The sequence below is a fragment of the Epinephelus fuscoguttatus genome, linkage group LG14 (assembly GCF_011397635.1).
Source record: "Epinephelus fuscoguttatus linkage group LG14, E.fuscoguttatus.final_Chr_v1".
NCBI classification, from domain to species: Eukaryota; Metazoa; Chordata; class Actinopteri; order Perciformes; family Serranidae; genus Epinephelus; species Epinephelus fuscoguttatus.
In genome coordinates, this window is record NC_064765.1 from 41377394 (window position 1) to 41393780 (window position 16387).

Genomic DNA, 16387 nt, shown 5'->3' on the forward strand with positions numbered 1-16387 from the left:
TCAGGTGAAGCAGTACTGTCTGCCAATTGGACGGGACTCTGTGCCCCAGTAATGTTAACAGGGCCAATTACGATACTCAGTTTAACTAACAGCACCCCAGCGAGACGCCGCAGGTCATCTGAAACTCAGGAACGTTCCTGGGAGGAGGATGCTAGTGTATACATTACATGGGACCAGGTACCACAAGGAGTCCCCAGAGACCAACAGGCTATAGCAGATGAATGGATAGAGTCGGGCAGAGTTTTGGGGTCCTGGCCAATGTGGGGAAGTATAACAAATGCCCAATATATAGCCCGTAATAGCCGTTGGGTAAATTATTTGTGGTATAACCAGCAAAGATTTGTGAATTGGACTATAAGGGCCCTTGAAGGAGTAAATGAGCAGCTACATGCCACATCCCAAATGACAGTACAAAACAGACTTGTCATTGAGACCCTGCTAGCCCATGATCAAGGCATTTGCGATATAATAGGGGAACACTGTTATACTGTCATTCCAATGCACACGGGGGAGGGTGGCAATTTGACCAAAGCTTTGGAAGGCATGCGCACCTTACGAGATCAGCATGTACAACACTCAAACTGGAACACCAGGATCCCCTCAATGTGGGACTGGTTATCAGCATTATCCCCTGAAAAAATATTAAAAATGATGGGAATGTTATTGGGAATTGTTGTGTTGGCCCTTCTCACGATAGCCTGCTGTGTTCTTCCCCTGGTGCGGCTAGTAATCAAGCGGACAATGACAAGTGTTGCAGGGCAATTTGTTGTAACAGACCAAGGGCCACGGCCCACCAGCGCTGAATCTTATGAAGACATGACTGGTTCCCAAAGACAGCTCACTAAAAAACAAGAGCAGGGCTCAGGTGGAAAATGTAGAAATCAGTATGAGATAATGCTACAAAACAAGACATTGAGAACTACTCAATGTGGTCAGAGATCTAAGTCAGCGGACGAGGTGTATGACGAAATTGCATAAGAAGACCCTGATAGCACTGCTGTCACCAGACCAATACTACTACTCACCAACACTTAGGTTTAGAACCACTAATGTACTAATCCTGCTTGCATGGCTTATGTGTGAAGTAAGAGCTCATAGGGAAAGGAAAAACCATTATAGGAAGAGTACACTAAAATGTCCTATGCCCCTTTAAGACAAAAACAGAATATGGCTGAGTTTTGGAGAGCACCACATCTGTACCAGCGGAACCAGGGAGACCAGTCTGCGCTCTGGCACCAGCAGCAGGGACCACGTGCGATGAGACTCCCTCACCCTCCATCCTACCCCAGGACCAGCCTTCCACCGCCAGCCCATCCCCCTGAGGTGCCACTGGATGAGCTCTACAATCAACTCCACACCCCACAGCCAGCGATCCAGACACTGAACCACCCTCCGTCGACCAGCCTGATCCGCTATCTACTGTCCCGCCCAAACCCAGAACCAGTTGCAGGCCCCAGCTGCGCGGGAACCTCCCCAGACTCACTCAACCCAACTGCCAATACCTCCAGCCAGGGAGGTCAAACCCAGATGGGTCCTGGGCAAGGAGCAGATTGGCCTGCTCCTACTCCAGATTGGACTTTTGCCACTCCATGCCCGCATTACCCCGCACTCAGCCAGCCGCCGGACCCAGTACAGCCCCAGGCACCCTCCACCTCACGAGCACCATCCCAAGATGGACCCCCTCAATCCAATGATCGTAAAGACATATTGCCAGCATGTTCCCCTGCCTCATCCGCCTCAACAGAGGACAGTGCTGGTTATTCATATAGTTATTCACCAACCACCCCACCACCTGTTATGTCACGCCGGGCTAGCCCACCACCTCGAAATACGGGTCACCTGAGCGTGCACGGGCTAACACTGGCAACCTGTACTCTCCTAGAGAAGGAGTACAATGTGGATCCAGACGCAGTAGAGATCAAACTCCGATGTCTGCCTGATGGAGCACCAGTAACAGCCCAACATCTGAGACTGACAGCCGAGCTGCGTGACCAGCTTCATCTTGTTCCTGCGTTGGTTTTTCGCCGGTTGGTGCGCAGTCTTCCCCTCAACCTGCGAAAAAGGCTTCGCAGAGTCCGTCACGGCACCTACGCAATCAGGAAGGGAGACAATAAAAGGATGCACAGGGCACAATTGCGTCAACTCGAGCAACAGGTGCGGGAGCTGCGTGGCCAAGTCCGCGAACTGACTCAGGCCAGGGATGCCTTACAGCAGCAACTTAATGCTTACGAGGCCACACAAGAGGAGGTCGACGCACTGAAGAGTCAGCTGGCAAACTACCGACGCTTGCAGATGCCAGCCTACGTGTTTGAGGGACTGTAAAGGGACAATGTTAACAACCACGGTAGCTATAAATCCTGCCAACTGTAACCTCTATATTTGAAATTATAGTACTAATTGTAGTCACAATCACTGTATAACAAATGTCATCCAATACCCTCATACCACAAGATGACAGTACTAAGCCAGCTCTTATTCTCTGTGACTCATGTGTGATATATGTGTGATATCTACTACTGATCTACTGATATAATCACTGGAAAATGAAATCATGTATGGTGCTAACAAAATCTTAAGCTAATGATATGGGACTATACAGTCCCAAAGGGGGGATATATATATTTTCACCCCTTCTTCTGTGGGAAAAAGTGTGGTGTGGGACTATGGAGCCCCAAAGGGGGGAATGTAGTGTAAAAGTCAAAACCCACATCAGAATTGGACCATATAAACTGGATAAGATACAAATAGTTATATAATCATGTTAGTGTGTAGACTTTTGCAAAAACTAATCCTGTAGCATGTGTAATATGCAATATAACAGTGTGAACTCTTAGTGACATCTCAGTTGTGAACTCTTATTGACATATATATATAACCTGTCACGCTCTGTGTAATGATAAGCACATGCTCTCATATGACATGCACTCACATGATATTATGAACTCACAGAGAACTTCCTATACTCCACCATACACTGTGTAATGATATAATGCAGTAACCTACACTCACATGATGTTGTGAACCACGTGCTGTGTGATGAAGATAGCACACTCACTTGATTGTACTGCCTAATGCATTTAAGAGTTTATATTATACGGGAAAGGTCACACACACACTCAAATGACTGTATTACTTAGTGTGCACGTAATGATTCATATCACATGGGAGCACAAGGGATTGTAGCATGTGAGTCCCCACAGATCACATGATTTTTAAAAAATAGAGTGAGTGCTATTCCGGAAATACTGGTGGCAGATTCCAGTTTGAGCCGGTATAACGGCAAAAGTCTGCCACCAGTAAAAACGGATTGAAATGGGAAGGACTACAGAAATGGGTGGAGATCTCCTCGACCTCCACCAGCATATAAGCCAGAACGCTGAGAGCAGTTTTTCAGTCATCCTCCGGAGGCTGACTCGTGAGTTTGTCTGTGTTGTTGCCTGTGAACACAATAAACTTGATTGCACCAGATTCTGCCTATCTCCAGTGTTATTCTGAGTACCTGCCAGCCGAACCTAAGAAACTGAAGTGACAACAGAAGACACTTTAGAAGAAACGAGAAGGACAGGGTTGGGAGCCGTCAGGCCCAATTCCAGGCACCGATTTCTGTCACTTCAACAGGTGAGTCTTTAACTGACCTTTGAAGCTATTTACTGACAGGGCAGATCTCAGACCCAGGGGGAGTGCATTCCAAAGCCTAGGGGCCACTGCCCCAAAGGACCGGTCCCCCTTTGTCTTTAGCCGGGTCCAAGGCACTGACAGGAAGCCCTGGTCAGATGATCTCAAGGACCGGCTGGGGGTGTGGTGGTGAATGAGGTCGCAGATGTAACTGGGGGCTTGGCCGTGAATGGCTTTGAAAGTGAGCAGCAGCACCTTGTACTGGTTTCTGAACAGGTAGGGGTAGCCAGTGCAAGGAGGCAAGTATGGGTGTAATATGGCAAGACTTTTTTGACCTAGTAAGTAATCTGGCAGCTGCATTCTGTACAAGTTGAAGGCGGTCAATGGATGACTGATTGAGACATGTGAACAGTGAATTGCAGTAGTCGAGTCTGGATGATATAAAGGCATGGATTGACATTTCTAGTTCTGAGTGGGACACAATGGAGCGGAGTTTAGCAATGTTTCTCAGATGGTAAAAACAATTGCGACAGAGATACATGTTTCTCTAGGTGCACTGACTGGTCGAATTGAACACCAAGATTCCTTATATTAGCGTGGACGTTGTTCTTGAGGGGCCCCAGATGTTCTTGTACCCTGGCTGTGACACTGTCGGAGGCAATGACTAGGACCTCGGTCTTCGCAGCATTTAATTGCAGGAGGTTGTTGGCCATCCAGCTCTCAATGGCCGCCAGGCACTCAAGGAGAGTGCTGAGACTGTGCATGTTTTCTGGTTTGAATGAGAAATGGAGCTGAATGTCATCTGCGTAACAGTGATGGAAGATGCCTGGGAACTTACTGATGATGTGACTGAGGGGGAGCATGTACAGGGTGAACAGGAGAGGAGCCAAAATGGAGCCTTGAGGAACACCACAGTGGAGAGGGGTGGAGTCAGACTTATAAGGGCCAACGGCCACAGAAAAACATCTATCACTGAGGTAGGAGGCTAACCGAGCTAGGGCAGTTCCGGTCACGCCCACCCAGTCCCTAAGCCTGCCTAGAAGTATGCAGTGATCTACAGTGTCGAACGCTGCACTTAAATCTAGTAGGACTAGTACAGAGCATTTGCCTGAGTCTGAGGACGTTGGGTAGTTTCAGTGGAGTGATTTTTACGGAAACCAGACTGGAATTTGTCTTCAATGTGGTTTGCTGTCAGATAGGTGGAGAGTTGATTAGCCGCCACTTTCTCTAACAGCTTGGAGACAAACGGGAGCTTGGAGATGGGTCTGTAGTTTTGTGGTGAGGAGGGGTCCAGGTTGGGCTTTTTAAGGAGGGGCTGAACGGCCGCCTGCTTAAAATAAGATGGAACGAGACCGCTGGCCAGGGATTTGTTGATGATGGTGACTAAGCTGGGGGCAACAGAGCTGATGACTTCTTTGAGCATGGAGGTTGGGATGATATCCAAGGGGCTTGAGGAGGACTTCATGGAGCTGACTACATCAAGCAGATAAACCACCAGCAGAAACAAAAGGCGAATCCCATCGGTTGTGGGTTGAATGGGGGTCACAGACACAGTATTCCTGTCAAATACGGCGGCCATCGGCTTACCGGCGACGGACAAGTCGGTTCCAACAATATCCTCTTCTTGGCATCATGACTGCCCAGAAGTACCTGAACGGCCGAGCCAGCCGAACACAGGTATGTGACGTGTCAGAGGAGAAACGAGCCGTCCACATTACTCTTTCTGGCAGTAACAGCCCACAAACCTCACTGCACTTTAGGGACTGTTCGTTACTTGTGGGACTTGTCAAGGGAGGGGAACGCCTCAGCATCTAAAGTGGCCAGCTGCTTAGGGTCCCTCAGTGCAAATGTGCGCCCCAAGTTGAGAAACCTTGGGGTCACATTTGATCAGGCCATGCTCTTCGATGACCACATCAAAACTGTCACTCGCTCCTGCTTTTTCCACCTCAAAAACATTTCCAAACTCAGATCCATGTTAACTTATTCCAAGCTAGAAATGATCATCCATGCTTTTATTTCTTCACGTCTAGATTACTGTAATTTTCTTTTCACCTGTCTCAATAAAACTTCATTAGACCACCTCCAACTAGTCCAGAACGCTGCCGCCAGGCTTCTGTCCAGATCTCATAAGTTCACCCACATCACTCCAGTCCTGGCATCCCTGCACTGGCTCCCTAATTAATTTCAACACTTAATTTCAGGATCCAGCACAAGATTCTAACCATCACTTACAGAGCCCTCCATGGTCAAGCACCTGCATACTTGACGGATCTGGTGTCCTTTCACTGTCCTGTCAGGTCACTACGGTCCGCTGAAGGCCACCTACTTACTGTCCCTCACACAAGATTAAAGACGAAAGGTGGTAGAGCCTTTAAGGCTGTTGCACCGAAATGGTGGAATGCACTACCTCATGAGCTGAGAGCGGCCTCTTCCGTGGACATTTTTAAAAAGCAGTTAAAAATACATCTGTTTAGGCATGCGTTCCATTAATTGTCCATTGTATCATCTCTGTATTTCGCTGCACTTTTTATTTGTTTTTGTGTATTTTGCATTGTTTCTGTTATTGTATTTTATCTTGTGAAGCACTTGTGAGTTCTCTCTGTGAGAAGTGCTATATAAATAAAATTTTACTTACTTACTTACTTACTTACTCTACTGGGCTTTATGTGATTGGTGCTAGGTTCTTAAGAGATGCTTCGGCTGACATTGCTCCATACTTAATGTGTATAATTAATCTTTCACTGGAGCAAGGAAAATTTCCCACTGATTTTAAACATGTGAAAGTAACTCCAATCTACAAAAAAGGGAAGTAAATCTGACCCTAGCAACTATAGACCAGTTTCAATTCTAAGTGTAATCTCTAAGGTTTTTGAAAAAGTTGTACACGATCAAATTTATGAGTATCCAAGTCTAAATTATTTTATGAGATGCAGTCTGGTTTCAGGAAATCTTGTTCAACAGACACATGCCTCCTGTATATTACTGATTTTATTAAGAGAGAAATCGATCAAGGGAGAATGTGTGGGCTTGTTCTATTAGACCTCCAAAAAGCTTTTGACACAGTCGACCATAACATACTGCTGCTAAAGATGAAGGCTCTAGGATTAGAAAGCTCCGCCATTAAATGGCTAGGGTCTTATCAGGGAGGGACCACATTTTAAGAGAGGATCTAGACAGGGTTCAAACCTGGCTGTCTGAAAATGGGTTGCTATTGCACCTAGGTAAGACCGAATCTATATGATTGGGCTCGACAGTCAGGTTGAGCAAGGAGGACAAACTTGTTATAACTACTGAAGGGGTAACGATCACATCGCAGCCCTCAATTAAATGCTTAGGTTGCATCCTCGATGGGTCTCTAGGGGGCGCTTCTAAGGCTCTAAAGACTCTGGGAGAAATAAATGCTAGAACTAGATTCATTGCAAGAAAGGCTACACTACTGAACCAGGAGTATCTAAAGATATTAGCTTCCTGTTTAATTCAATGTCACTTTGATTACGCGATTAGTTCCTGGTACTGGAGTCTAAAGAAATATCACAACACAACACAATTACAGAAAAAACTAATCAGAGTAGTCCTGGGTCTGAACCACAGGAGCCACATAGGAATGGCTCCGTTTAAACAACTACAGTGGCTACCTGTTGAGACCAGAGCTAGACAGATCCAACTTACTATGGTCCACAAGATTTTGAATAATACGTATTTTAATAATTATTTCAAGAGAATTGCACATGGACATAATACTAGAGCTAGCCGAGAAAATGTTGCCCTAAACACAGGACAAAGACAGGAGGTGAATCCTTAATCTATGTCGGTGCTGTGGAGTGGAATAAACTACCGCTCTCCATACAAGAAACGGAAAGTGCAGTATCTTTTAAATCAAAGATTAGGAAACTACTGTTCCGCGACCTACCTTTATAAGTGTTGACGCTCTTTTTTGCACTATTGTGGTTTCATTTACTATTGCTCTTAATTAACTTGTGATTAATGTAGACTAGGGCTGGGCGATATGGCCTAAAAAAAAAAAAAAAAAAACCTCAGATTTTTTCACAACAAATCCGATTCACGATTTAAATCGATTTTTTTCACCTCCTACTTCCAAAAAAAATATTTGCGGCCTGGTAGCACATACCTAGAGTCCAAAACTTTCAGCATGTGAATAAACCCTGGCTTTTCCACGGTAGCCTATATATGGACACCATATCTCTTGCAATATACATTGCGACTGCATCTGTGATCACTTTCCACCGGACCCCTTTCTTATCATACAGCAGTGTTTCCCCTACCATCATATTGGATCACAACAGAAGTCATTTAAGGTTACCTTTCCTATAGAACAGATCTATACCTTGTCCTTTTATTAAACAAACTAATTAGTCTTATGTTACAGGCTGAGCCTGATATGTGTGGCTTGTGTGTGTGTGTGTGGAGTTGTGTATGTGTTAGGGATGCAACGGTACAGTTTTCCCACGGTTCGGTATGTGTCACGGTTTTTGGGCCACGGTAACGGTACGGTTTCAATATCTTAATATAAAACTACTCAGACTAGCAAAGGCAATATTGCATTGTAAAAATAATTAAAAGCACAGATATAATCAAACCACAAACTATTAAAAAACAGTGCACTATCAGATCAAATTAAACAGCAAACATAAAACCACACAAATTAAATATTAAGTTTAGTACTAAACACTACAACTACAAATACAATTAAATGTGAACATGACAAAGTGCAGCATCCATTCAAAATACCTGAACAAACCTTTTTACAACCTGCACACTTGAAGGCAGTACTTGCCTAGGCCTCTTGTTATGAATAATACAAAATGTAAACAACAATGTAAAGTGCAGCACCCAAAATAATTGAGCAAGAGGGCTTATTACAACCTGAAAGACAGTACTTGCCTTGACCCGTTATGAAAACTATAAAATGTTAACAACAATGTAAAGTGCAGCATCCAAAATAATTGAGCAAGGGGGCTTATTACAACCTGAAAGACAGTACTTGCCTTGACCCGTTATGAAAAATATAAAATGTTAACAATGTAAAGTGCAGCATCCAAAATAATTGAACAAGAGGGCTTATTACAACCTGCACACTGAAAGGCAGTACTTGACCAGGTATGAATAATATAAACAACAATGTAAAGTGCAGTATCCAAAATATTTGAACAAGAGGGCTTATTACAACCTGCACACTGAAAGGCAGTACTTGCCTTGACCAGTTATGAAAAATATAAAATGTTAACAATATAAAGTGCACAAGGGAACTGCTATCCCTCAGTTATAAATAGGTAATGTGTAAACAATGTAAACATTACACAAAGTGCAACATCAAGTCAGTTAAAGATCTATTATGTTGAGGTTCTTCTGCAAAAAGATGAGCATATCAACATGCTCTGGATGAAGCCGAGAACGGCTGGCACTCACAATGTCACCTGCAGTGGAGAAGACTCTTTCGCTTGATACGGGGGTGCCAGGGACACAGAGGTAGCGTTGTGCAACCTCTGAAATGTAGGGGAATGTGACCTGATGTTCTTTCCACCAGCGGAAAGGATCAGCATCCACATTAAGGCCACCAGCTGCTTTGTATGAGGAAACCTCTTCCTCAATCTTTTGGGGAAATGCTTTGGTCTGCTGCTCTGTTTTGAGAAGATCCCCAAATAACTCTGACATGGCAGTCTTCTTTTGAGGAGGGGATACTGATGCCTGGTCTTGCTCGTTGCTTGGGCCTTCTTGCACTGCTTGAAACTGCAAAAGAAAAAAAAAATCAAATCAGTTATGTCATTTTATTTCACATTATCAAAACAAACAATAACAATATATATTAAAAAAAATTAAATTATCAAATACCTGATGCTCCATAATTTCACTTGTGAGATCCTTGTAGACTTGGTCACAGATGGCTTCATCAAGAATGGGTAAAGACTTGAATCTTGGGTCAAGGACTGTGGACTATGACAAAACGAGATTTTCTAACAGCAAAGGCTGCGATTTGACTGGTCACGTGACTTGCGAGTGAGCCGAGCGGAGCAAAGCAGAGCAGGCAGGGAGAGGAGTCAACGCTGCGCTTTAATCTGCTGCACAATGGCCTCAGGCTCGTCAGAAGAGCACACAGCTGAAAGTTTGGTACCAAAGAGGGGCGGCACGTCAGTTGAGTGGAATTATTTTGGCTATAAAAAAGAAGATGCTGCGCAACGTCAGGTATTGTGCAGAACGTGCCTCGCTACTGTTGCTACCTCACGAGGTAACACTATGAACCTTTGTCAACACTTAAAAAACCACAAAGCCATGTACGATAGTTGCAAGGCTAGAATGCCAACGACCAGTGCTACAACTTCAAGTAAGCAAAGTACCAGCCGACAGGGATCACTGACCGAACTGTTTGAAAGTATTACTCCTTATGAACAGAATTCGAAACGGCACGCGGAAATAACTCAGGCAATAACGGAGTTCATAGCGAAAGACATGATGCCCATTAGTGTAGTGACCAATCCTGGGTTTACGGCTTTGGTAAACACAATGGATAAGCGGTACAGAATGCCCTCACGCACACATTTTAGCCAGGTTGCCATACCTGAGCTATACAAAAAATGCAGACAGAGAGTTGCAGCGGACCTGAAAACAGTGGAGTTTTTTGCAACAACAACTGATCCGTGGTCGAGCCGTACGTCGGAGCCATACCAGAGTCTAACGGTGCATTACACTGACGAAGACTTAAATCTCAAAGCTCGCTGCCTTCAAGCATCCTACTTCCCGGACGACCACACGGGGGAAAACATTGCAGCCGCCCTGAGAGAGGGGCTTGCCAGCTGGGATCTACAGGAAGAAAACCACATCTGTATAGCGACGGACAACGCATCGAATATGGTGATGGCAGCACAGATAAATGAATGGACCAGACTGCAGTGTTTTGGGCACCGATTACATCTTGCCATCGGTACGTAAATTAGTATCATGACGTATGTCGGCATGTGTGTGCGTGATTGTGTGAGCAGAGAGACAGTGTGTGTGTGTGTGTGTGTGAGAATGTAAGCGGTGGAGGGAGAGAATGTGAATGTGTGTATTTATTCCAAAGTTGATAACCTTAATCACACAAATCAAATTGTATAAATTACACTGTTTTTATATTATTTTGTATTACAGGACATGCACTCAAAGATGACAGGGTGTCAAGAGCAATAGGGCTGTGCAAGAAGGTGGTGGGGCACTTCTCTCACAGTTGGAAGAAGAAGGCAGCAATGACTGAAGCACAGAGGGAGCTCAAACTTCCTGAGCACAGCCTCATCACTGAATGCCCAACAAGATGGGGATCCAAAGAAATGATGATTGCCAGGGTGCTAGAGCAGCTCAAAGCCATTTCTCAGGTATTGTCAGGTGACCGATACGCACGCTCCCTCATCCCATCCTGGCAGGATGTTCAGGTGTTGGAGTCTGTTCACAGTGCACTGCATCCTCTCCTGGACTTTACAGATGCTCTCTCTGGAGAGGAGTATGTGAGCATCTCCCACCTCAAACCAGTTCTTCACCTTCTGGCCACATCAGTCCTGGCTGAAGATCTAGAGGACACTGACCTGACTAGGTCAATCAAAACCAAGGTCCTGGCATACCTCAATGATAAGTACAGTGACCCTAGCATTCAAGAGCTTTTGGATGTTGCATCCTTCCTGGACCCCAGGTTCAAAACCCAATACATCACCGCAGACAACATTCCTACCATTAAGACCCGACTCAAGACTGAAATGCTGGAATCAGCAAGGCGTGCATATAGCCAGGTTAGTAATACTTATGTATCTATGATATCACAAACACACTTTATATTTATTTATTTGTAATCTAACTTCAATACTAATTGCTGTTTTTTTTCATCTGGTAGGAGGTCTCGTACTGAAACCACTCCGAGGCCTCAAGGTGCACAGCCCTCTGGCGAAAAGGTAAAGAAGTCTCTTGGCAGCTTCTTCAAGACTGCTGTGGCCTCTTCTGCTTCTCCCATGCAACTTGAAGATGTCACTGAGGCAGAGTTAAACACTTACCTCATGACCCCTGCCATTGATGGAGAGGATGACTCCTTGGCCTGGTGGAAGGTGCACAAGATCAACTTTCCACGACTGTGCAATATGGCCCGCAAGTATCTCTGTGTCCCTGCGACAAGTGCTCCTTCAGAGCGTCTTTTCAGCACTGGAGGGAACATAGTGACTTGCACTCGCTCGTCTTTAAAACCAGCGAAAGTTGACATGCTGGTTTTCCTTGCAAAAAATCTGTGAGCTCCTGAGAACTACACAGAAGAATCTTTCTGGCTGACAGTGCCATACTCATTTTGCACTTTAGTATGTTGTGTGCTGCTGTTACTGAGTGAATATCATATTTCCATTAGTGTTCAAAAAGTTTTTTTCCCCTTCTTTTAGTAAGAACATTCACTAGTTTATTTTGTGTTCATTGGGAGTTTGATTTACCCAAAAAATGTCCAACTGGTTAAAGCAGATAGTTGTTCTCCTTACTTTTCCTGCACTTTAGTATATGTGATGTTACTGACTGGAGATCAGTAAGCTTTATTTTTTTTATATTTATATCTGACTGTATATTTTATTCATTTATTTATAGACTGTCCTGTTAAGTTCAGACAGTGTTTAAGAAGTGCAGTCCACATGTTTACATATCATGTTTCATGACACGTGAAAAGTTAGACATGTTGAAGAGGTAAAGCCACAGATTTGTTTGCTTTATTGTTGTAATCTGTGCTTCAAATAAATCTGATAGTTTATTATGAAACAGATTGATTTATTGCTTGTGTTCGTTGAAAAATACATGAGAAGAGGACCTTGAAAAAATAATCGCATATTAAATCACAATCGCAATATTGAGGGAAAAAAAATCGCAATTAGATTATTTTCCAAAATTGCTCAGCCCTAGTATGTTTAACATCAGCTGTTTGTCAGCCAGAACTTTGTGAGCAGTGGTAGTTTTGTGGAAAAATGTCACCACTTTTATGACCTTCCCCAGGAGGCGTGACACTGAGTTGAGGGACACAACTTTCTTCGCTGCAAGATTCAGGGTGTGTGCAAAACAGCCAATGTGTGGTCCAAAGACATCTGTATTACGGATGGCATTCACAATGTTTTGTGCATTGTCTGTGGTTACAGGAATGGGGATATTTGCTCTCTCTAGCTTCCATTCAGTAATTGCATGCACTAGTTCTTCAGCCAGGTGTTCACTTGTGTGGCTTTCATACAGTGGATGAGTCTGCAGCACAAAGCCCCTCATTTCCCAATCAAGTATGTAGTGTACAGTCATCCAAAATGATCCCACACCGCAGACCTATACGATGACGGTGCCTCTTCAAACTTTATTTTTTCGGAGTCTCTTTCACTCGCCATTGTTTCTGCACCACTCAGGCTCAGTGCCATGTTCTGCTCATGCTGGCTTCAGAGCCAATCAGAACGTCCCTGAGTTTCCCAGGAGCCAGTCAGCGCTCCTCAGCATTCAACATTTGCATGCAGAGCACTGATTGGCTCCTAGGAAATTCAGGGACGTTCTGATTGGCTCTGAAGGCGGCATGAGCAGCGCATGGCACTGAGCCTGAACAATGTGCTGCTCTCATGCCTCTGCTCCTGAGGGGATCACACAGCATGCGCGGCTGCGCAAAGTTTTGAAAAAGTTTTGTGACAGGGAAACGTACCGAAAATAGCGTTGTTTGCCGTTGTGCATTGAACCGAACAGGGCGTATTGAACAGTTCGGTAAAATACCGAATATTGTTGCATCCCTAGTATGTGTGTAGTTGATGTAGGAGGTATGAGACGTTAGCGTGCCGGGTGTGGTGTGAGGCATGTGCTATGTTGTTTACATTGAGCAGCCACAGCGAAGAAGCCTACGCAGTTCTGCACGCTGTTTTTGAGTTATTTCCCTCTATGTAAAAGTCAGACACTGATGAGAGAGGCTGTACATCATCCCTACAGTGCTGAAAATAAAGTGCCTTTCTTCAACGCAGACGAAGTCCCGTTGTTTATATGTTGTTGCCACAACGAGCTAACACAAGCTAAAAGAACTAATGGTCTTCGCAGGTCCCTTTACTACAGTTCGGGGATCTGCCAGCTTGGCGCTGGAAACACTTATTTATCTTATTTACACAACGGCATGTCATTTCTGTCCCTGCACGGTGCACGTCTAAAATCCTCCTCTGCTCTCTGTGTCGCACGGCGGAGTTCGGCCCTGATGCGCGCGCGCGCGCACACACACACACACACACACACACACACACACACACACACACACACACACAAGCGCTGAAGAACTCGTTCCCCTTTCTTGACAACGAGTTCTTCCCCGCTCGCTGCCATGTTGCTTGTGTATTAAGTGTGCGGGGGCGAGGGGTGAGCCCACTCTGAACTACGGGAGCCCACCGGGAAAACAAATCAACCTAAACTACAAATTCGAATTGATCGATAAAATCGATTTATCGCCCAGCCCTAATGTAGACTGTCAAGCACTTTACTGATGCATGCCACCACTTGGACTGCTGTTGTAACAGGGACAGCAATGGAAATAAGTCCTGGAGTTTTTCGTTCCATCCTTGACAAGTGCAGACATATGTTTTTATTGTTTTAAATTCTGTGTATTGCTTGTGTCAATAAATCAAATCAAAATTAAATCAATGATTTTTTTAAACCTCTATGTATTCAGTTCAGGTAAGCCTCCTCTAACCCTGCCCACCTTCACCCAGTACATTTCCTGCCACACCAGAGACAATAAAACACTGGATTTATTTTATGCCAACACCAAGGAGGCATACCACTCATCCCCCCTGCCCCCCCTGGGAAGAGCTGATCACAACCTGGTTCATCTTCTGCCTGTCTACAGACCTCTGGTGCAGAGAGAACCAGCAACCACCCGCACTGTGAAGAGGTGGTCTGAGGAGGCCGAGGAGGCCCTGAAAGACTGCTTCGAGGCCCCTGTGTGGGAGGTACTCAGCGATTCCCATGGAGAGGACATTGACAGTATGACATCATGCATTACAGACTACATAAACTTCTGTGTGGAAAACACCGTACCCACCAGGACTGTACACTGCTTCTCCGACACCAAACCCTGGATTACTCCAGAGTTAAAAGCTCTCCTGAAGGAGAAGCGGAGAGCTTTTAACTCTGGAAACAAGGAGGAGGTGAAGGCCGTGCAGAAGAAGCTACGGAGAAACATCAGGCGGGGAAAGGAAGGATATAAAAAGAAGATGGAGGAACAGCTGCAGCAGAGCGACGTCAGCAGAGTCTGGAGAGGTCTGAAAACCATCTCAGGACACAAACAACCAGACTCCCAGGCCAGAGGCGACCAGCAGTGGGTGAATGATCTGAATCTGTTCTTCAATAGATTTGATCATTCTGCCCCTCCCCTGGCCCAGACATCACGGCTGCAACCCCCCTCATCCTCACCTTCACCTTCCCACCCACCTACACTTCTGGCACACTGCTTCGACACCTCCCCCACTCCCGCTCCCCCGGACATCTCACCAACCCCCACTCCTCCCCCCACCTCATCACCCCCACCCCCCAGCACACAGCCCGTAGACATATATACGCCACTGCCTATTGGAGCCGATGGGCTCCATATATATATATAGTGTGTGTGTATGTATGTATATATATATATATATATATATATACATACATACATACACACACACACTCTATCGATCGATCGATCGATCGATCGATATATATAGTGTGTGTGTGTATATATATATATATATATATATATATATATATATATATATATACACACATACATACATACATACATATATACTACCTCTTGAAGCTCATGGAGAGAATGCCAAGAATGTGCAGAGCAGTAATCAGAGCAAAGGGTGGCTATTTTGAAGAAACTAGAATATAAAACATGTTTTCAGTTATTTCACCTTTTTTTGTTAAGTACATAACTCCACATGTGTTCATTCATAGTTTTGATGCCTTCAGTGAGAATGTACAATGTAAATAGTCATGAAAATAAAGAAAACGCATTGAATGAGAAGGTGTGTCCAAACTTTTGGCCTGTACTGTATATATGTGTGTATATATATATATAATAAAAACAGGCTCAATACATTGAACCGTCAGGATAAGAAAAGAAGTAGAATAATAAAAGGCATAAATCAGCAGTGTGTAAGTACGGGCATTAGAATACAGCAGGTAAGTATTTAATCTAAGAGTACGCTTCAGTGAACAATAGTGTTTTTAGCCCTGATTTAAAGGAACTGACAGTTTGAGCAAACCTCAGATCTACATATTATGCTATACATAATATCCTATACTGTTTTGTATTGTGTATATTGTGTTTATACAGTGTATATCTATCTATCTATATCCCACTCTGGGGTTGAGGTGAATAAAATAACTGTGTTGTGACCTAAATAACATGCTGTTGCTATCTGCAGGAAGTATTCAAGTATGAAATCCCGCATTTTTAATGTACGAAAGCATCCTGTATCATAACTAAATGTGTGCCGTTTGTAACAAACCAAACCGCGTGAAAATCAGTTGAAAATTCAGTGAGTTATTCTGTTTTACTTGTGCATACAGCTCCTTCCTCAATAGAAGTGAATGCAGTGTGGAGGCGAAGCAAGACCCATCCAAGATGGCGGCCGGCGAGGACGCGCTCAGGCAGTCGTTGCAGCGTCTATGTATATATGTCTATACACACAGCCCCCCTGCTCCAGCTTGTCCTTCACTACCTGTCAGGTGAGAGATCAGCTGAGGAGGATAGAGACGAGGAAGGCTGCGGGTCCAG

At 44.6% G+C, this 16387-nt stretch overlaps 2 protein-coding genes across 4 annotated transcripts in view; one reads left to right on the forward strand and one right to left on the reverse strand.

Annotated features, from left to right (window-relative positions):
* setd3 (SET domain containing 3, actin histidine methyltransferase) overlaps positions 1 to 16387 on the reverse strand; it is a 112522-nt gene that overhangs the window by 93090 nt on the left and 3045 nt on the right. The window contains exons 1-2 of one of the 3 annotated variants that reach the window (XM_049596270.1): positions 9466 to 9735; positions 9043 to 9363 (exon numbers count right to left, since the gene is read on the reverse strand). The exons of 1 other annotated variant lie outside the window; for it this stretch is intronic. The gene's annotated coding sequence lies outside the window, so the exon portion shown is untranslated. Of the gene's footprint in view, positions 1 to 9042; positions 9364 to 9465; positions 9736 to 16387 lie in introns of those variants that run through there. One more of the 3 variants, XM_049596271.1, reaches the window with a different exon arrangement.
* On the forward strand, positions 10539 to 12952 carry LOC125900992 (E3 SUMO-protein ligase ZBED1-like). Its single transcript, XM_049596342.1, has 2 exons — positions 10539 to 11387; positions 11489 to 12952. The coding sequence occupies exons 1-2, from the start codon at positions 10854 to 10856 to the stop codon at positions 11501 to 11503; spliced, it is 549 nt and encodes a 182-aa protein (XP_049452299.1). The 5' UTR covers positions 10539 to 10853; the 3' UTR covers positions 11504 to 12952.